The 20969-nt window shown below is 39.2% G+C and overlaps 1 protein-coding gene and 1 long non-coding RNA gene across 17 annotated transcripts in view; one reads left to right on the top strand and one right to left on the bottom strand.

Annotated features, from left to right (window-relative positions):
* REPS2 (RALBP1 associated Eps domain containing 2) overlaps positions 1–20969 on the top strand; it is a 231362-nt gene that overhangs the window by 127047 nt on the left and 83346 nt on the right. For 13 of the 14 annotated variants that reach the window (XR_003132118.3, XM_025437486.3, XM_025437468.3 and 10 more), the window contains 4 exons: positions 2888–2957; positions 4394–4468; positions 8904–8949; positions 12072–12208. Coding sequence is in view for 13 of the 14 variants with exons in the window: in XM_025437486.3 (XP_025293271.1) it covers positions 2888–2957; positions 4394–4468; positions 8904–8949; positions 12072–12208 (328 nt within the window). In the remaining variant the exon portion in view is untranslated. The remainder of the gene's footprint in view (positions 1–2887; positions 2958–4393; positions 4469–8903; positions 8950–12071; positions 12209–20969) is intronic. The other variant, XM_025437476.3, reaches the window with a different exon arrangement.
* The window catches only part of LOC112653423 (uncharacterized), a 48618-nt gene that overhangs the window by 15934 nt on the left and 11715 nt on the right, over positions 1–20969 (bottom strand). Inside the window, exons 3-4 of one of the 3 annotated variants that reach the window (XR_003132188.3) lie at positions 14508–14563; positions 2539–3409 (exon numbers count right to left, since the gene is read on the bottom strand). This is a non-coding gene — a long non-coding RNA (uncharacterized LOC112653423). Of the gene's footprint in view, positions 1–2538; positions 3410–14333; positions 14564–20969 lie in introns of those variants that run through there. The other 2 variants (XR_003132184.3, XR_003132182.3) reach the window with 2 other exon arrangements.

The following is a 20969-nucleotide window of genomic DNA, read 5'->3' on the forward strand; positions in this document are numbered from 1 at the left end:
TTGGTATCTTATTGTGGTTTTGATTTAAATTTCCTAGTGACTACTGATGTTGAGCACCTTTTCTTGTGATTATTTGCTATTTGTGTATCTTCTTTGGTGAAATGTCTATTCAAATCCTTTGTCCATTTATACATTGGGTTATTATTGAGTTATAAGTGTTGTTTACATATTCTGAATATAAGTCCCTTATTAGATACATAATTTGCAAGTATTTTTTTTCTTTGGTTTTTCTTTTTCCTTTCTTGATAGTGTTCTCTGGAACACGAATGTTTTTTTACTTTAATGAGGTCCAGTTTGTCTATTTTTTTCTTTTGTTGCTCGTCCTTTTGGTGTCATATCTAAGAAACCATTGCCTAACAGAAGATCATGAAGATTTACTCCTATGTGGTCTTCTAAGAATTGTATAGTTTTAGGTCTTACATTTAGGTCTGTGATCCAGTTTGAGTGAATTATTCTGTATGCCGTGAAGAAGAGGTCCACCTTCATTCTTTTTTTTTATTTCAAAGATTTATTTATTTACTTTAGAGAGAGAAGAGAGAAAAAGAGAGAGAACAGGGGAGGAGGGTCAGAGGGAGAAGGAGAGGCTTAAGCAGATTCTGCACTGAGCATGGAGCCCAACGTAGAGCTCAATCTCACAACCTTGAGATCATAAGCCAAAACCAAGAGTTGGGTGCTTAACAGACTGTGCCACCCAGGTGCCCCAACCTTCATTCTTTTGTATATGGATATCCAGTTATCTCAGAATCATTTATTGAAAAGGCAATTTTCCCCCACTGAATTGTTTTACACCCTTGTTGAAAATCAGTTGACTGTAAATTTAAGGGTTTATTTATAGATTCTCAATTGTATTCCATTGATCTAGATGTCTGTCATAATGCTAGTACTACCCTGTCTTAATGAATATAACTTTGTGGTAAATTTTGAAAGGAAGTTTGAGTCCTTCAACTTTGGTCTTTTGTTTTTTTTCTTTTTAAAGAATCTTTTCATTATTCTGGCTTCCTTGCATTTCTTTATGAATTTTAGGACAAGCTGTTCAAATTCTGCAAAAAAGCAAAGAAGTATTGCACTGAATCTGTAGATGAATTTGGGGAGTATTCCATCTTAACAATATTGAATCTTCTTACCCATGAGCATGGGATGCCTTTCCATCTATTTTGGTTTAAAAATTTCTTTCAAAGGTGCTTTTTTTTGGGGGGGGGAATGACTTTTTAATCTATATTTTCTACTCCTAAATAATTTTCTTGTATTAGGGATCTAGTTTATAGTTGACTGAGAGAAGCAAATGAAAGAAAGGCACTGTTAAGATACATTCTGTGTTCTATTGGAGATAGTAGACTTTGGGAAATTATATCTGGAAGCTTCATGGTAATGCCAAGAATGACCTGCTTGAGGATTGTTAAATCCTAGATCAGGTTACCACCAAGCAGTACTGAACTCCATTCTTCAAAAACAGTTGAAAAACAGAAGTATTGCTTATTTCAGTAGGGTTGTTCAGATTCTGAGAGGCAAACCAGTTAAACCAAATAGCTACAGGATTTAACCCACTTCCTTTAAGGTTTATTTAATTTTCTGAATATGTTTAAAATTTAAAAAATGTCAAAGGGCATATAGTGACAGGTCTTCCTCCCATCCTTTTCCCCATCTACCCAGTCTCCCTTTAATGTTTATGTATCTTTCTAGAATTTGTTTATATATATAGTAATTATTAATATATATTATTCTTTTATCAAAGGTCTTAGAATGCATATTAATTGAAACTTTAAAAAAAGATTTTATTTATTTATTCATGAGAAACAGAGAGAGAGGCAGAGATACAGGCAGAGGGAGAAGCAGGCTCCATGTAGGGAGCCCGACATGGGACTCGAGTCCTACGTCTCCAGGATCACACCCCAGGTGGAAGGCGGCGCTAAACTGCTGAGCCACCCGGGCTGCCCTAATTGAGACTTTAAAAGAAATTTATAATAAGTAGATTTTAAACAGATCAATACGTGATTAATTTGGGTATTCTTTCTTATTAGTATTAGTGAAGACTTTCCCCTGATTGAGTTAGGAGAAAATTTTGTTCTGTTCATTTTTCTTATTCCTTGACAAGGAGGCTGTTTGAATCAGGGTTGAGCACTCCCTGCATAACACATTTTGGCAAGCATTAGGGGCCACTTGTCAGAACCTCTCTCTGCTTGTGAAAAAGTACATAAAGTGCAGGTTTGTTTTTGACAGAATGGGCAAATGTTACACAATTCTCCAGCTGAATCCCACACTGGATTCATATTTAATGTGCAGTCTTATACATATATCTAAATCTGAATTGTCATTTTTTTCTCTGTATGTGTAAATTTTCTTTTTTTTAATTTAAAAAATTTTAAAGTAATCTCTATACCCAATGTGAGACTCAAATTCAGGATCCTGAGATCAAGAGTCACATACTCTATCGAGTGAGCTAGCCAGGTGCCCAACATGTACATTTTTTTTCTTTTTTTTTTTTTAGATTTTATGTATTTATTCATCACACACACACACACACACACACACACACAGAGAGAGAGAGAGAGAGAGAGAGAGAGAGAGAGGCAGAGACACAGGCAGAGGGAGAAGCAGGCTCCATGCAGGGAGCCCAACGTGGGACCTGATCCCAGGTCTCCAGGATCACGCCCTGGGCTGAAGGCGGCGCTAAATCTCTTGAGCCACCCGGGCTGCCTTGTACATTTTCAACACAAATTAACTTATACCTCACTGGGAGTCTAAAAAAATAAAGTAGTATTAAATGTCAGGGTTTACTGAAGACAGAAATATTGGCAAGCTATGTTGCTTTTAAAGCATTTTCATCATATGTATGTGCAACTTAATTTCCATTTCAACCTGTATAATTTATTTACTTTTTTCCCTCAAGAAGCTATCTATTAAAGACACAGCTGACTTTCCTGTCCCAACCCAAGATGTGACTAGTGATGACAAACAAGGTATGAAAAGAATGAGTTTTCTTCCTTTAGGAACATTCTACCTGTGTTTCTTCATCTACTTCTCTTGGAATGGCTGGCTTCTGGAGCATATGAGGACAGTAGTCACCATGTGAAGACATTTGGATGGTTTAAGTAGTTCAAATTGTTTTCAGAAAACTGTAGTTTCTTAAGTGGTAACGGGAGTTTCCAAAGCCCCCCAACTCATTGGCCCCTTACTCACTGCTGACCCTCAAACTATACTTTACATTGAAATTGAGTTGCACTAATTAGAAAATGACTGGAAGCTGGAAGAATTGAGAGCTTAACATCTTGGGTTGGCAGATGTGAGCCCAGAACATCAGTATAAATGCGTATTTGTGCACTGGTCTAATCCTTGAGGAAGTTATCTTCTGTCCCTGGGATTTATCTTCTGACTTCGTGTCATGGAGCCAGCAACCATTTGTCTGTCTTACCTGGTGGGTGAGAAGCAGTATAGCACAGTTTTCCATGTCAGAGCTACCGTGAAGCACAGAGATGAGTTGGCCTGGGAATATTTAGAAGAACAGGAGGACATCTAACCCCTCCCCCCAGCACTACTCTGTATAATGCTTCATAATCTACCAGGTCCTTCCTCATTCATTGTCTTACTCAGTTTTCACAAAACTCAGTGGAAGCTAGTATGTTTTATCACCTAAAATACAGAGATGAGTAAACCGAAGTACAGGCAGTATGAATCATTAGTTTAATAATAAAAAGAGTGTAGATAAGAACAAACATTTTCTAAGTCTCCAGCCAGTATTCTTTCTATTATTCGATACTGATTTACTACCCGTGAATGACAGGCTTATCTGAAGGGACTAAAAATCAGTGAAACTATTGTAGGGGTTATTGTCGAGACCTGCCATCGTTGCAGCTTTGTATGGAAGTTAAACATGAAAAATAAGTTTCCTATTAGGAAATAATAATTGCTTGCTGTCTATTTAAATATTTGCTCAGGAGAGGTAGGCCGAACTAGACATTTTTTTGCAGCAGTGCATGCTCTGATCAGTGTCTTTACTAGTGGGTCTTAGCCTTGACTGCACATTGGAATAACTGGATGAGGTCTAAAAATACTGAAGGCTCCATCTCACTCCTAGAGAGATTCTGATGTCATTGGTCTGGGTGCCAGGAATGAAATGGGGAAATTTCTGATACTTTCTCGTAATACTCCTTGTAGCCACTAAAGGTGCTCTCTGTTGAAAGTTGGAAATACTGCTTTGTTCTTTGTGGGATGAGAACCTGTTTCCATACTTTAAGGGGATCTTTATTGTTTTACAGAGTGCTATAGCAACCTGCAAATGGTTCATAACACCATTTCCATAAGCGATGACTAGGGATTCTTTGTTTTAATAAACTGTGCCTCAGACATAAAATTTACAGTTTTTTTCTTTTCTCCGTTCTTTCTTGTGTTCTTTAAGAACAAAACAAAACACGTCTAGCTTTGAAAAGTACTGCAGATGAAGCCTTACCAAAGGATATGTCCGAGGATCCAGGTAGGAGAAAACCATTATACTATATTTTTATGTAATTATTTATTAGTTTAAAAAAACCAGTAGTTTCCGTGAGTAGAAAATTAGTAGTAATGTAGATTTCTCTCTAAATATTTGCCTGTGTTTTATTCTAAGAAAACCTTTTGGTTGCTTTTTACTCCTTCCCTCTTTTCAGGTATGAGAAGAGGGTGGTTTTTTTTTTTTTAAGTTCTGAGTTTAGGTTTCACTGATAGGATCACTCAGTTTGAAGTTAGAGTCTCACTGTTACTTTTACTATAAAATTGGGAAGGTTTGGAGTTGAGATTTCAGTAAACCATTGTGGTTTCTGTGTAGAGTAAGGAGCTGATGGAGTAGATCAACTGGAGGCCCACAGTTGAACTTTTCCATTTCCAAAGCAAAAATCTCAGATATTTTCATTAAACTTCACCACCATCAGGAAGGCAAGTAAGTGTGCTTATACATGGAGTGGATTCCAAGGAGAAAAAAAAAGTTGTGTTTGCCCATATTTTGGAGAGTTGGAACTATGTCTGTGAACTGTGGAGATGACCAGGCCTGTGTCCTCAGCTCACTTGAATGGGAACCATCACCGAACCAGGCTGAACCTAGTTAAAAACAAACTGGCTAGGGAGGGTGTTACTATTTGGAGCTCCAGGTATAAGGTTGTGAAAGAAGTTGCTGCATTCTCTCATTGTTATCTCTCATAATATTTATTAAGTAAATCATGTTTGTTTTGGTTAACTAGCTATCATCCCTGGCTTATTTGTTTAAAGTTGGAACAAAGGAATCAATGTAACATTGAGGCTTATGCTACTATAGTACAGTATTTCCCAAACACTAAGTTCTTTCAAGGTTTAAAAGAGAGGGGTGGGGGAAGAGAGAGCATGAATATGAATGAGAATATATGATTGAGTTCAGTGATGAGGTTTAAGAATCTGTGTTTTAAAAAAAAAAAAAAAAAAAAAAAGAATCTGTGTTTTTCGGCAGCCCCCCAGGCGATTCTGATGTGTAGCCTATTTTGGGAACCTCTGCCTCTAGGAAATGATGTTAAGAAATAGAAAATTGAGATTGTAGATCAACCATGACTCCAAAAGTGATAAGAATTCTCAAGCCTGGTTTGGGCTTTTGAAAATGATTTGGGTTCCTTCATCATAGGGAGAAATGCTCAGTTTATGTAAGGGCAAATGGATTGCTGGCTTGTTAGAGAATTGGACTTTGGGCTTACCCTCTTACCCCGTTTCAGGACAAATGCCCAAGGTAGGTTTTTTCCATCTCTAATTTCTGGAGCTAAAGTGGATGCGCCTCAGTTTTTGTAAACTTCATGTTAACAGTATTAATAAAAGATAGTGGAATTTGGAGAGTTAGATTGGTGCTTTTCCAACAGCCTTTGAGGTTAATAACTTCCTGTTTTTTCCATGAACATTATGTGTTCTCTGGAGCATGAACTTTAGACGTCATTTTTAAGATTCCTTCATTGAATAGGGCATGGTGTCACCAGACAAATGCTATCAGCGTGTGCCACAGTGCATGAAGTACATCTGAATTTGTTTCACATTCTGCCTGGGAACACGCTATGTGGTTTCTGATTCATTTTTACCATTGCAGCACCTTTCTGGAGTGGATATGAGGGAATCCCTCATCTGAAAACATATTTAATACCCTCTTTCCTGGGGGCATGTTTGGATTTCTAGTGTGAGACACTATAGTTTCAAGGTGGTGGTTTTTAATTCTGAATGTCTGTCCATGCCATACAGACATTTCACCTCAGTTGAATTGCTGCCTTTTTGAGAATTATACTTTAGGCTTGCTTTTTTATCCTATTTCAGTTTGCTGCAAAGATGACATGCCTGGGGTGTTCTAGGAAGTTGTCATTCTTCTTCCCTCTTCCCAGCTAAATGAAAAGCTGCGATCTACCCGCTGGCTTCTGCCTGGATTCCAATACATCGTGCCCTGGCCATTTTTGCAGTTATTCACATGTCCCAAATGCTGAGTCTGACTTTCAGGGACTTGGAGGCTGATGGAAGACTTAATTGGAATAGTGTTCTCTAGCTTTTTGTGATCTGAAACCTGTGGGGACTTACCAAGATCTGCCTCAGATATATTTTCTCAGGTGGCAGAAGTATCCCCCTGTCCTGCTCTTCCACAATGGATGATAATAATGATAATAGTAATGGTGAAGAGGATGATATTGTGGTGGGACCATTATCAGGGAATGGAGAGATTTCCTTGTCACATATTTTTAAATATGCTTTTACCCTTTTAATTGCTGAAAGTGGATATATTAGTGGAGTCTAATACATTCCTTAGCTAACGTCATATTTCAGCCTAATTCAACAAGGCACACTGCACAATGGTAATCTTTTTCTTGATGTCTGTAGGTCATGCTGAGACCTCTTTGACCTCACACTGTAGTCTTCAAACACCATTGGTGACTCTAGCAGCTGCCCCACTGCCAGCTGTCACCCCATTGTCTTAAGTTACCTGCTCCCACTTGCACTTCCTTTGCTGTCTAAGCTTGAAGAATTAGGAGCATTCTACAACCGTAATATTTTGCAATTCTAAAATACATTTAGTTTTCAAAGTACCTTTACCTTCTCTCTCCTTTGAGAAAAGGGCCACATTTTTATTATCTTCATTCTGTAGACTAGGAAACTAAGGCTCAGAAACATAATAGCTAGGGCTGTGGCCAGGAGGGACACATAGACCCCAGGATTCCTGTCCAGGTCTTCACTGCTTATCCATACCCCACACCCCATCTGTCTGTCTATCTCTCACTGGCAGGGTTCACCCCTCCTTCCACACCCATTCTCAACACAGCAAAAAGACAAAGATAATGGTAGTTGACAAAAGAATTAACGGTCACCCCCATGATCTGGTTTGGGGAACCAGACTTTATTTTAATGTGACTGAGGCTTTCCCGACCCATATATTTCTGGAAAGCAGTGTGGTCTGAGAGAGAAGAGGAATTCTGAGCCAGCTGTGGGCAGCCTGCCCAGAGGGCAGCCCCCATCTTTGTGGTGAGTCTGGTCACACTGTCCAACTTAGCCCCACGGCTGCCTGCTTGACTGCAGGACTGGCTCCCCTTTAGCTGCTTTCCCTGACTGCCTGGGGTTTGTGTTTGTGGGAGGTGGGGTAGGGGAAACTATATGCATATGCAGGTGTGGGTGCATGATAATGGACAGAACAGGGCTTAAACTCCTCAGGCCTCCCATGCTTTTCAGGGCTCTGGCAGCATTTTGATGGATTGAAGTCAAAAGATGCCCGTGTTCTCACTACAGCAAGCTAAAATGCTTATTTTGGGGAGAAATGTATCTTTTCTACAACTGACTATATCTAAGGGAATATATATTGCTAATTTTCTTTGTGCCTTGTTAGCATTTTTAGCTCCCCTTTCTCTCCTGCTTATCTAACCCATGGATTTTAATGGCCATCATCAATTCAGGCTGCTTCATCCCAAGGAGGGTTTTTATCTTTACAGCAATGTAAAAAAGGATGGGATAATTCATTGAGACATTTTCTCTCTGGAAGAATTTGTGGAAACAATATACAAACTATATTTTCCTTGTTCCTAGTTAGTAGCACTTTTTCTATGGATTTTTATGATATTTTTTGTTGAAAAATTTGCAGTGTTTGCAAAACCTTAGCATAACTAATGGTTTCTAAAGTTGTCTTCCAAAGGGTATTGAAAACATAAAAAAGGATTAATGTTTTTGTAAATGTTTCTAATTACTCCCAACAACTTGTGATGGGAAAGTAGGCTCCATGGGTGTTGATACTGAGCAAGTTAGTTTATAATTTAAATTCAATAAGGAAAAGTCATATGATTGATGAATTATTTTGATGATTTCACTCCGTAATATCCTCCGTATGATTTGGTCACAGACACAGAGGACACACGAATATTTTCTTATAGGAAAATCTGTGTAGCTCATTTCCACTTAACTTGTGGGACCTTTGATTTCCTGTGGTAATGCTGCTCTGATAGTGTGTACTTTAAGAAAAATCTTAAAATGTATGACCTGATAGATTTCTTTTTAGCCTTTAGAGGAAGCTGGTTCAAAATCAATTACTAGGCTATCATGATAGACTAAGAAAACCATACGTCTGAACCCACTATTATTTAAGTAGATAACCCCGTGAGAGGGTTGTCTTTTATACTGGAATTTCTTTATTCATCAACATAGATTTGAGAATAGCTTCTTAGTGCTCTGACAAAAGGAAAAAAATGTTGATTTCTCTGTCCTTTGAATTGTGCCTTTAGCTTTAGAAATAAAATTACAAAATAATGAAAACGTGGAGACGGTTAAGTTCTCCACAGGGACACCTGTACCTCACATTTACCTGTTGATGTATTTGTTCTGTACTAGCCCAAGTATTGCTTATAAACCTGTTCAACTGCAGAAATGAAAGCCAAGTAAACAACAACTAATCTTTGTTTCAGCCACTTCTAAGGATTCCAACAGTCTCAAAGCAAGACCAAGATCCAGGTAGTGTTTGTTTAATTTCTGCTTTAATGCCCTTTGTATCCTGTCCCTGACTAGAAATAAAATCCTACACCCGAAGCCCAACCCACAATTTCCTTTTCCTTCAGATTTGAAGCTTAGAATAGATGTGAGTTCACATGTCATGAAGGGCCTGTTTGGAGCATGCAGTGCTGCTGGGAGACTCTTAGTTTCTGTGTTTATTAGTGCTGGAAGATGGTGGCTGCTGCTGGCTGGTCGCCTGACAAGAACTGGTTTGTGTGGATATGGCCCACTTGTTGCAGGATGATAAGGAATAGAGGGCAGTAGCTTTGGAGAGAAGGAAATGTGGTTAAAAGGTTACACTGAAATTTACCATCATGACAAGGTGGACCCCAAAAAGTAAGATGCCTGAGGGATAAAGCCTAGAGTAGGAAAAGAAAATGCTCACAGTGATTTTAATGAAGCTTTAAGCTTTAGGTAAGCAGCGCTTATGGTCTCTTTTATCCTTAGAGCCTCTTTTTGGCTTCACAGTTTTTAGATGGGTAGAAGCTAGTAGAAGAGGGAGTGCAAGTAAGACAGAGCTGCGGTTGACATCAGACATCAGAATGGAGGATCAAGGAGAAATACAGAAACATTAATAGAACATCAGAGAGGGGTAATGGTATTGGGATCACTCTTCAGTGGTAGACAGCAGTGTAAGACAGGACAGTACATATGTGTTTTCCAAGTTTTGCTTTGGCTCTCGGTAACTTTTTTTTCCTTTGACTACTTAGACACATTCCTGAAGAAGTGAATTTAAATCTGATCTTATTTCATATGCTTGAAGTATTGATGTTTAAGAAAACCTCATCTTTTTGTAAATCTAAGAGTTACCCCTTAGTTTGTTTATCTTTTATGTCTGGATTTTCTAAATTGGGGGTTTTGTTTCCTTATTTAGAGAAGATACAGATATCTAAATATTTTTTTGGAACAATAGATACAGTAATTCTTTTGGTTACTGTTTCTGTGGCTAACACATTTCCTCATCTTTTTTATTTAAGGATCAACAGATCTTTTACTGTACTGGCTTACAGTATTGGCTTTAGGATGTAGGAATAGTAATATTTATCTGTCCTCATAAAAAACTTTTGAATTACAGAAATCTGTTTATGTGTGCTATGTTAACTGTAGATTAAACCTCACAGTTTTCTTCTGTTGACTTCCTCTGTTTCTCAAAGCAAATGAAAGTACAAAATTTCATAGTCACATGTTCTGTTATTAATATCTCTGGCCAACTTGTATATATTATTCTTTTAGGGATTGGTCTCTTGATAGAATTTAGATGTTTTTATTTTCATTGCTCCCAACTGGGTCTTCACTGAGACCGAGAGGATCAAATTATTTTTATCTTCCTTTTTAGAATAATAAAACTCTGTAGAACTCTGAGGGAAAGAGGGAAGATCACCATTCTAACACTACTTCTATTCATTATTTTGTTGATTCCTGCACGTTTGTATTTAAATTGGTTGTAGTCATACTTTTACTTATTTAATATTCAGTTAACTTTCCATATGAAAATACTGGTACACAGGTTATATATATGGAAGTAGAATGGAATGAGATATGTAGTGTCGGATGGTGTGCCTAACTCTATGTATGTGTTTTGATATACACACAAACGCACATATTTTCTTTCTTGACTGAAGAATGTCACTAAAGCTCTTTCTGGCAGAGAAGTTTTTTCTTTTTTAATTTCTAGCTAGAGTCTCTGATTTCCTTTTTAAATCAAGAGTTCCCATTTGAAAACTTTGTTGTCCTTTTCTATTGGTTTCCTTTTACTCTGATTGAAATATTAGAGCATTCTTCCTGCCAGTTCCTATATGCCTTTGCCTTGCCTGTCTTGCCAGTTGTTTTACGGGGACCACTCCAGAGCATGTTACATGCCATTGTGGTGGTTTTATGAAAGATTGCAACCTTGCATGACAAACAACTCTTCAACTACCACAAAGGAACCTCGAGGAGGGAATGATTCAGGAAAGTGCAAACTTGTTATGTCAAAATGAGCTTTACCAAGAAATGAGGTTGTGTCATAATTATCAATAGATTCAGATTTCATAAATGGCACTCTAATAGCTAAATACTAATAATAGTTTTCTGAGGTTAATTTGTCCCTACAACATATCTCTGACTCAAAGGTCATTTTGTTCTTTGACAACTTAGACAAGAAGCTGAATAGAATGGATGTACGCATCCACTTCTTAGAAAATCATATTGAGAACTCCTCCACAAACCTGTTTCTAAGCAATAGATAAATGTACTGAGTTGAATTGATTTAGAAAATAATTAAATCTGTAATAAATAGTGTAGCCGCTACTTCCAAAAGATTTCTTTCCTGGCTCGTAGACAATATCAGAATATTTTAAAAATGGGATTTAGAAATAGATTGTAGTTTGAACTGAATCAGTGTAACTACCTAGCTGTGTGACCTTTGGCAGGTTATTTATTTCCTGTTTCTTGAATGTAATTATTGGAGTTATAATTTCAGAAGTTGTCTAGTTAGTTACTGCCTTGTTACAGATTGAGGGAGAAAGTTAAGAGGAAGCTTTTGCTTTGAAAATTTCCCCATACTGGTATTTCTCATGGTAAAACAGCCTAGACCCTCCATCTGATTGATATGTTTCCCTTTCCTAAATTTTATTTGTGGCATATTCCCTTGAGCATCTGATGCTTACTCTTGGGTTATCTGCCCTGCTTCCACACATGCCTGTCATCAAGGTCACATGTAAACAGGAGAAAAGTGCTGCAGCCCATTAAGACCACCAACCCCTTCTGTTACAATATGGAAATGGCTAAGCTGAAGGTTTACATGTTATTTTTATTGACAGTACCAATAAAAACGGATTTGAATTTACGGAAAGCTTTTCCTTTGGGTAAATTTAGGTCTAAGATATAATATGAACAAAGAGGTTAAAAAAGGTTCTGGTTCATGGTTTGGGTTTGAACAGATAATGGCATCCAAGGGACAGTCGAACTCATGATTGCTTTGAGATGGGCACTTGTCAGTCCTTTATAGTGATTTTGACTTTTTTGGGTATTTTCATTTCAGTCCTGCTTCAGAGACTAAAGCTTTGCTATCTCCCTTCTGACCTTCCCTTATTTTGCTGCAGATCTTACTCTAGCACCTCCATAGAAGAGGCCATGAAAAGGGGCGAGGACCCTCCCACCCCACCACCGCGACCACAGAAAACCCATTCCAGAGCCTCCTCCTTGGATCTGAATAAAGTCTTCCAGCCCAGTGTGCCAGGTGAAGTGCCCCTCTGCACCCCAGTCTTTCCCTTTCCTGTTGGAGTCACTGGATGTATGTCTGCCACAGAGGCCTTTGTGAGTCCACAGAACGAGCAGATCTGGCCATTTCCCATCCCAGGAAGGTCTTTGAGTATGGTATTCTGGGGTGGCGGGGGGGAAGCACTTCTAGGCAAATAAATATCCCATGTGTCTGGAGCCTTGCCCACACTCATATGGACCAAGAATTATGAAATTCTGTACCAAGAAGATGAAAATCCTTTAACCCCAGACATCCCACTGAGTGCATGGCTAGGGTCTTGTTCTCTGCATTGTGGTAATTTGCTGTCTGTTATTTCCTGAGATACTTATGTATGAAAGATCTTGGTGATTGACACCTGGCCAGAATCTTCTGTATCTTATCCTTGTGAAGATCCTGTGTATTGGAGGGTTTAATGCCAAGGGGGCCCCGCTTTCTAAATCTGACTGATGGTTAGGTGGTTGGTGGAGGGAACTGGGCAAGGGCTCCTCCAGGTGGCCTGCTGAGGGGCTTCTGGGGATGGGGCTTCCTTGAGCCAGCTTCTATACAGCTGGGTTGGAGGGGGGTAGAGGTTGGAGGGTCCTGTCTGCTTCCCTGGCTCCCTGGGAAGTGGGAGATGTCCTCCTAGGGAACCTACAGAACAGCAGATGAGAACCATGCATGCCTTTGCTTAGTGAAGGTGCTAGGATGCAGCGCCTTCCCAAGTGTTATTTTGGGAGCAGCAAGGGCCTTTCCACTGACTAATGTAGGCAAGCTATAAATACAGTGATTTCCTGGAACTTTTTCTATATTTGTGTGCATTTTAAATCAAGCCAGCCTCAGATGCTAGTGATTTGCAGATTATTATCTTTTCTACTAAAGCAAGAAAAGACTCTCCTTGGCTCACACATTAGCATGACCTCTGTGTCCCAGCAGAGCTCAGCATGTTTTAGTTGTTCTAATAAAGTAGTCTCCTCACAGTAAAGTTGCAGATTGTTTTTTAATATACTAGAGTCTGGAACTCTCTATGAAATTTGATTCTCTGCCATGAGTTCATCAGATAAAAATTTGCCTTGCATTTTCTCCCATACTTTGATCCAAATTCTGGCATAATTTCATAGTAACTGGTATTTGAGGTGGGAATAGCCACGGATGATGATGCTATAAAAATTTCACATGGCTGGCGGATTATGACCCAGAAGATTTTTCTGTGCATGCAAGAAGATTAAAACAATCTGGGCAGCTATCTTAATACATTTTCCTTGCAAGGAGAGACTGGAAACGTGCAAGCATCTTTCTGGCTGTGCAAGCCCACAAGGAGTGCCAGCTGTGCTGGGGAATGGATGTGCTGTGGCTTTTACGACATTGCATCATATGGTGGAAAAGACAAGACTTGATTTGGAGTCCAGCTTAGCTGCTTATTAACTGTTTTGATTTTCAGCAAGTGGCTTAATCTTTCTGCATTTCAGATTTTTAATCTCTAAAATAGGGGCAACAGTCCATGGAGCTGTAGGGTTTTGGTAAGATAATAAACATAATCCTAATAGCAACATGTTTGGCCCATAGGCACTCATTTGCACAGAAATCACTGAGGAAAGCAGTGTGAGGACAAAGTCCCCTGACCCTCTTGATCTCCAGTGGGGCAGGACCGTGATCTGTTCCCTATAGTTGCTTGGTGGCCTCACAGAGGAACTGAGCCCCACTTGCCTGCTCTATTAGAAGCAAAGGATTGTAAAAAACAAAGTAAGTGAGGCTAGGTTGTTGAGCTGAGTCAGAGTGGCCTATGGTGGACTGATTGTGTGGAGAAGAAATAGGATAGAGACAAGATGCAAAGAAGCAAGAATGAAAGAAGAAAGTGAAGAAAACAATGAGGTGGTTGTTATATAGGAGTGATGATGTTTCTATAAAGGGAGGAGAAGGAAATAGAAGACTGTAGTGACCAAGGGGAGGAGAGCCTACAGAGAATCCTTCCCACAGACTTGGTGAAGGATTTGGACTTAAAAAGAGCTTAGAAGAGGGTGACATTAATGCCTTCAAATTTAGGAAGATCAGTTATGTGATATGGAGGAGAATTACATTTAGATTTAGAATGTGTATCTATAAAAATAAACAAGCCACTTGAGCAGGATGGAACAATTGACTTTATCTTTGATATCTGTAAAAACAGTATGAACCTAAATTTCCAGGAGTCTAGGTTATCCTAGGGCTCTAGATGGGTGGGTGCTGGTATGACATCTAAAATGTATGTTTTCATAGGGATAAGCTGGTATGACATGATTGTTGTGTGTAAAAGGGAGATTACCTTTTGTAATAGCTGATCCAGGTCATGGAGCCATCCTGTCCAGGCCCAAACAGCTGCTGCGTTTGAGAGAAAACAGAAATGTGCAAGAAAGACTGAATCAGTGATGAAGCAAGTATACAAAATCTAGATGCAGTCAGACTTGGAACTTGTTCAGTGCTGTTTAGATTTTATAGCTCTGTTCTTAGAGCCATAACACATATTTTATTTTATTATTATTTTGTTGTAGAGAATATATTTTATTACTGAAATTCCTGTAAGAAAAATCGCACTTTAAAGACAGTGCTTTTTGGATCTTGACTTCCTTTTCCTCATTGAAAGAGTTGTTTTCATAAAGCAAATTTTCTCATAACAGGGGTTTCTTTTGTTCTACTGTGTGGGTGGGAACTCCCCTCCTTCCACTCTTAGCAGTGACCTGCCCCTTCCAGAGCCATACCTAAGGCTTGCAGCTGCAGGTTGCCACGGTGGTGGTCTACCCCTTCATTGCCGCCTCTACCATAAATAGCCCTGTTCCAGGCATTGAGCATCCACCTGGCAGAAGGGGCAGTGCTTGTGTGGAGAAAACAGCCATCTTTTTAAAGCTGAAGACCAGAAACCTTCATCACTTCCGCTCAATTCTAGCTGAGGAAACTTAGTTGCATGGATCTAGCTAGCTGCTAGGCAGCTAGGAAATGTAGTTCCTGGCAGGGTAGCTATTTCTCATTGACATCCCTCCTGTAAAAGAGGAGTGGATGTTGGTAGACAGCTCTTTCCACCACATCCCATATGGCCAAATATATTCAGATACACGTGTTAAAACCATGGTGATGGCTGAACAAAAACACATCCATGGGTAGTATCTACCCTTGGATAGCTAATGTTTTATTTCTGCTTTAGATGTACTGGAAATAATAATTAATTCCAGGGTTAAGAAATTATAGTACATCTGTATTATGGAAACTTATGAAGCAGTTAAAAAGAATAAGGGATGTGTATTAAGTGGAGAGCCATCTGTGATAAATTAAGTGAAAGAGGCATGATGCAGAATATGTAGGCAACTGTGGTTGCCTCTGGGGAAGAGAATAAGATGACTGGGGACAGGAGTGAGAGAGAAACTTACTTTTCATTGAATACCCACTTGTATCTTTTTAATTTTGCCCCATGTACAGATATTAAAATTTTTCTTTTCGCTCTATAGCTGCAGCAACTACAGTGGTACCTGAGAGTACCAGAAATGTCCTTTCTGACTGAGTTTACCTGTTTCAAACTTGCCTACCATACTATGTCCAGGGTATCTTTGTGGCCAGTCTGCTGCCACTTCTTAGAATGTAGCTAAAAGGACAGAAGCATTCTAGAACATTCTAGAGGGCTCTGACATGTTCTTCAGATTCCTCTAAAGTGCCCTTCCAACATTGAGGAATAGTTTTTTTTTTTTTTTTTTTTTTTTGAGGAATAGTTTTTGAAGGACTTCCCATAGCCTCCATTGTGAGATGTACAGATGGGCAAAGTGTGATAAGGCTCTGTCTCAACTTGGAAGGGGGTTGTATTATTTAGTTGGCCAGCTGAGAAGAGTCTGTCTGGGTTTTTCTACAAATTGGTATTTCTTTCTGCAACTTGAGAAATATGTAAACCCTTTGGGAATAAGAGACACAACATCTCTTATCAAATATAACCTTCAAGTTTCCTAAAGGATGAATTTGCTCACATAAATGGCCTCAGCTTTATAGATTTTCTTACTGTATCATTTGTATGAGTGCTTATTCCCTTTTAAAATCTAGTAGGATTATGGGATTCCTGTTCCACCCCCAAACTTTTGGGTCTGCAGTACACAGCTGGTTAAGGGTTCAGTTTGGCAGTCTGGACAGTTTTTTTTTTAAATTGAAGCTTTATTGAGGTAAAATCTGCACACTGTAAAATTCGCCCTTTAAAAATATATAGTTCAGTGGCTTGTACTGTATTCATACTGTTGTGCAGCCACTAGTATTATCCAATTTTAGAACATTTTCCTCACCCAAAAAGAAACCTCATATTCATTAGTAGTTCTTCTTCATTACCCTTTCCTCTCCCCCCAGCTGTTGGCAACCTCTAGCCCACTGTCTGTTTCTATGAATTTGCCTGTTCTGGACATTCCATATTAATGGCATCATACAATATATGGTCTTTTGTAACTGGCTTCTTTCCCTTATTATAATATTTGTAAGGTATATCCATGTTGTAGCATGTAGGAGTACTTCATTCTTTCTATGGATGAATAATATTACATTGTAGGAATATGACACATTTTATCCATTTCTCAGCTCATGGATATACATGGGAGTGGAATTTCTGAGTCTTATGGCAACTCTAAGTTGGACATCTTGAGGAACTACCAAAGTGGCTATACCAATTTACCTCATTTCACTAGCAGTATGTGAGGACTGTACTTTTTCACTCTTGAAATACTTATTGCCTGTCCTTTTTATTTTAGTCATCCTAGTAGGTATGAAATGGTATCTTATCATGGTTTTGATTTGCATTTTCTTTTTAAAAAATTTTGTTATTTTAAAATAATCTCAGTACCCAATGTGGGTCTCAAACCCACAACCCCAAGATCAAGAGTTGGATGCTCTCCTGACTGAGCCAGCCAGGTGCCCCTTGATTTGCATTTTCTAATGACAAATGGTGTTAAACATCTTTTCATATGCTTATTGCCCATTTTATGTCATTTTTGGAGAAATATCTGTTCAAAATCTTTACCTGTTTTTTTTTAAGATTTTATTTATTTATTCATGAGAGACCAAGAGCGAGGGGGGAGGGGCAGAGACACAGGCAGAGGGAGAAGCAGGCTCCATGCAGGGAGCCCAACATGGGACTCAATCCCGGGTCTCCAGGGTCATGCCCTGGACCGAAGACAGGTGCCAAACCACTGAGCCACCCGGGCTGCCCTTTACCCATTTTTTAATTGCGCTATATTTGTCTCTTCCTGTTGAGTTGTAAGGGTTCTTTATATATTTTGGATACAAGCCCCTTTTCAGATCCATGATTTAAAAATATTTTCTCTCATTTTGTGGGTTGTCCTTTCAACCTTTTTAATGGTATCCTTTGAAGTACAGAAGCTTTTAATTTTGATGAAGCCCAGTTTATCTATTTTTTTTATCATTTGTGCTTTTGGTGTCATATCTAAGAATTTATTGCCTAACTCAAGGTCACAAACACATACTCCTCTTTTCTTCTAAGATTTTTATGTTTTTACCTCTTATATTTAGGTCTGTGATCCATTTTGAGTTGATTTTTTTTGTATGTGATGTGAGAGTAGGGGTTCAAAAAAATTTGTTTTTTTGCATGTGGCTATCTAGTTGTCCCAGTACCATTTGTTGAGAAAAGTATTACTTACCTTTTATTTTCCTGGCCCACTTATCCACTTGTTAAAAATCGACTGACCATAAACATAAAGGATTGTTTCTGGATTCTTAATTCTATTCCATTCATTAATATATCTATCCTTTTTTTAAAAAAAGATTTTATTTATTTATTCATGAGAGACACACAGAGAGAAAGAGGCAGAGACACAGGCAGAGGGAGAAGCAGGCTCCATGCAGGGAGCCCGACGTGGGACTCGATCCTGGGTCTCCATTATCACACCCCGGGCTGAAGGCAGCGCTAAACTGCTGAGCCATCCGGGCTGCCCTAATATATCTATCCTTGTGCTAGTACCATACTGTCATGATTGCTGCAGAATTATAATACATTTTGCAATTGGGATGTGAGTCTGCCCACTTTCATTTTCTTCTTCTTTTCTTTCTTTTTTAAAAAAGATTTATTTATTTATTTATTTATTTATTTATTTGAGATAGAGAGAGCATGAGCAGAAGTGAGCAGCAAGTGCACGGGGTAAGGAGGGGCAGAGGGAGACAGAGTGAGAGAATCTCAAGCAGACTCCCTGCTGAGCGTGGAGCCCAATGCAGGCTTGATCTCAAGGTCCTGAGATCATGACCTGAGCTGAAATCAAGCATCAGATGTTTAACCAACTGAGCCACCCAGGTGCCTCTCTTCTTTTTCAAGATTGTTTTGGTATTCTGGATCCCTTGCATTTCCAAATGAAATTTAGGATCAGGTTGTCAATTTCTATTTAAAAAAAAAGGCAGCTGGGAGTTTGGTAGGGATTGCATGGACTGTGTAGATCAGTTTGGTTAGTATTGCTATTCAACAGTATTTTTTCTCAAACTTAATAATAAGGCTAATGGACAAATAAAAATTGTGCATATTTATGGCATACAACATGTTTTCCATCTTAACAATATTAAGTCTTCCAATCCATGAACATAGGATGTATTTCCATTTAAGTCTTTAGCTTCTTTCAACAATATTTTATGTTTTCTTTCTTTTTTAAAAATTTTTATTTATTTATGATAGTCACAGAGAGAGAGAGAGAGAGAGAGAGAGAGAGGCAGAGACATAGGCAGAGGGAGAAGCAGGCTCCATGCACCGGGAGCCCGACGTGGGATTCGATCCCGGGTCTCCAGGATCACACCCTGGGCCAAAGGCAGGCGCTACACCGCTGCGCCATCCAGGGATCCCTATTTTATAGTTTTCACATATAAGTTTTACATTTGTAAAAATTTATTCTTAAGTGTTTTGTTTATTTTGATGTTAGTCTAAAGGGAATTATTTTCTTAATTTCATTTTTGCAGTCTTCATTGCTGGCGTTTAGAAATACAGTTGGTTTTTATATATTGATCTATCTTGTAACCTTGTTGAACTTGTCAGTTGTGTGGACACTTCTTTTTTTTTTTAAAGATTTATTTATTTATTCATGAAAGACACACACAGAGAGAGGCAGAGACATAGGCAGAGGGAACAGAAGCAGGCTCCATGCAGGGAGCCCGATGCGGGACTCAATTCCAGATCCTGGGATCACACCCTGAGTTGAAGGCAGATGCTCAACCGCTAAGCCACCCAGGTGTCCCTGTGTGGACACTTCTTTTTTTTTTTAAGATTTTATTTATTTATTCATGAGAGAGAGGGAGAGAGAGGGGTGGGGCAGGCAGAGACACAAGCAGAGGGAGAAGCGGGCTCCATGCAGGGAGCCCGATATGGGACTCCATCCCGGGTCCCCAGGATCAGGCCCTGGGCTGAAGGTGGTGCTAAACCGCTGAGCCACCCGGGCTGTCCCATGTGTGGACACTTTTTTTTTATGTGGACACTTCTTATCTTTAACTTAGATAATGAGTTTGGCAGCATACTCATTATTGGACTTTTAACTGCTTAATCATACAGCTACCACAAATCATGGAGGGAATCCCTTTTAGTGTTTGGAAAACATTTAAAGTACCATTCCTGACTGCTTGCATCCAGCTGTACTTTTCCTCTTATATGTGAAAACAGTTCATCTAGTTTCTTTATCAAGTAGTATATTCTTTACCTATCAGTATGCCAGTCCCAAGCCAAGTTTCCCTATTTGTTAGAGTTGTTTTTAGGTCCTTTATTAACGCCTAGCACTAGATACAGTGGTGATGATGGCTGATTTGAATTTGAGGCTTACTTTTTACAGAGGACACATTTAAAGCACTTTCTATGCATTATCTTTTTACTTACAGTAACCCTAATGAGGTAGGTGCTGTTGAATCCCCACTTTGAGATACAGAAACTGAGGTGCAGAAGTTAATTTGGCTAAGGTTGTGGAGCTAATAGATGGTGGTGCTGGGTTTTAAGTGCATGTAGCCCATTGCTAGGGCCTACATTCCTCCACTGCCTTAAGAAGGGGCAAGTACTTCTCTCTACCCCACTTGTGTCTCCCGACTTGTGCATTTGGCCAGATTTTTGGTAGTCCTATCTCTGTTCAGCTGCCTGTATTGGATGTTGAATTTTTTTTCTTAAGTTGGCTCCACACCCAACATAGAGCGTAATGAGGGGCTTGAACTCATAACCCTAAGATCAAGACCTGAGCTGAGTTCAAGAGTTGGAACCTTAACCGACTGAGTCACTCAGGTACCCCTGGATATAGAATTCTTAAGAGGGGCAGAAGGCACAGTGCTATTATTATTCCTGTTGGTTACAGCCCTCATCCTCCTTCACCAGCCAGCTGAGGACTGAGACTCCTCTCCACACCTGGGCAGTTGGTTGCCACAGCAGCCATTTATCTTTGAAGGGCCAAGGAATTCGTTGGCTTCTAGATCTGAATCCTTGCTTTCAGGCCTGATCTTATTTGTGGTAGAGGTCTATAATGAGAAGTAACACATTCAGAATTTGTAGTGACAGAGCATTAAGATTTCCTTTTGAGCTTCTCAAGAGTTGATGGATAAAAGATGTTGCCTGCAATATAGTGTCACCTGGTCATGAGATTTGAAATCTAGAAGATCATTTAAACATGGAGAAGTATAGTTGAGCTGTTAGGCTAGATGAAAATTTCAGAGGTAAAAATACAGTGCTGGTGTTTCCAAGCTTGTCTGGGCCAGATACTCAGTGTGTTCATCTAGGCCACTAGCAGATGCTAGTCTCCATCTCTGG

The sequence above is a fragment of the Canis lupus genome, chromosome X (assembly GCF_003254725.2).
Source record: "Canis lupus dingo isolate Sandy chromosome X, ASM325472v2, whole genome shotgun sequence".
Lineage (NCBI taxonomy): Eukaryota > Metazoa > Chordata > Mammalia > Carnivora > Canidae > Canis > Canis lupus.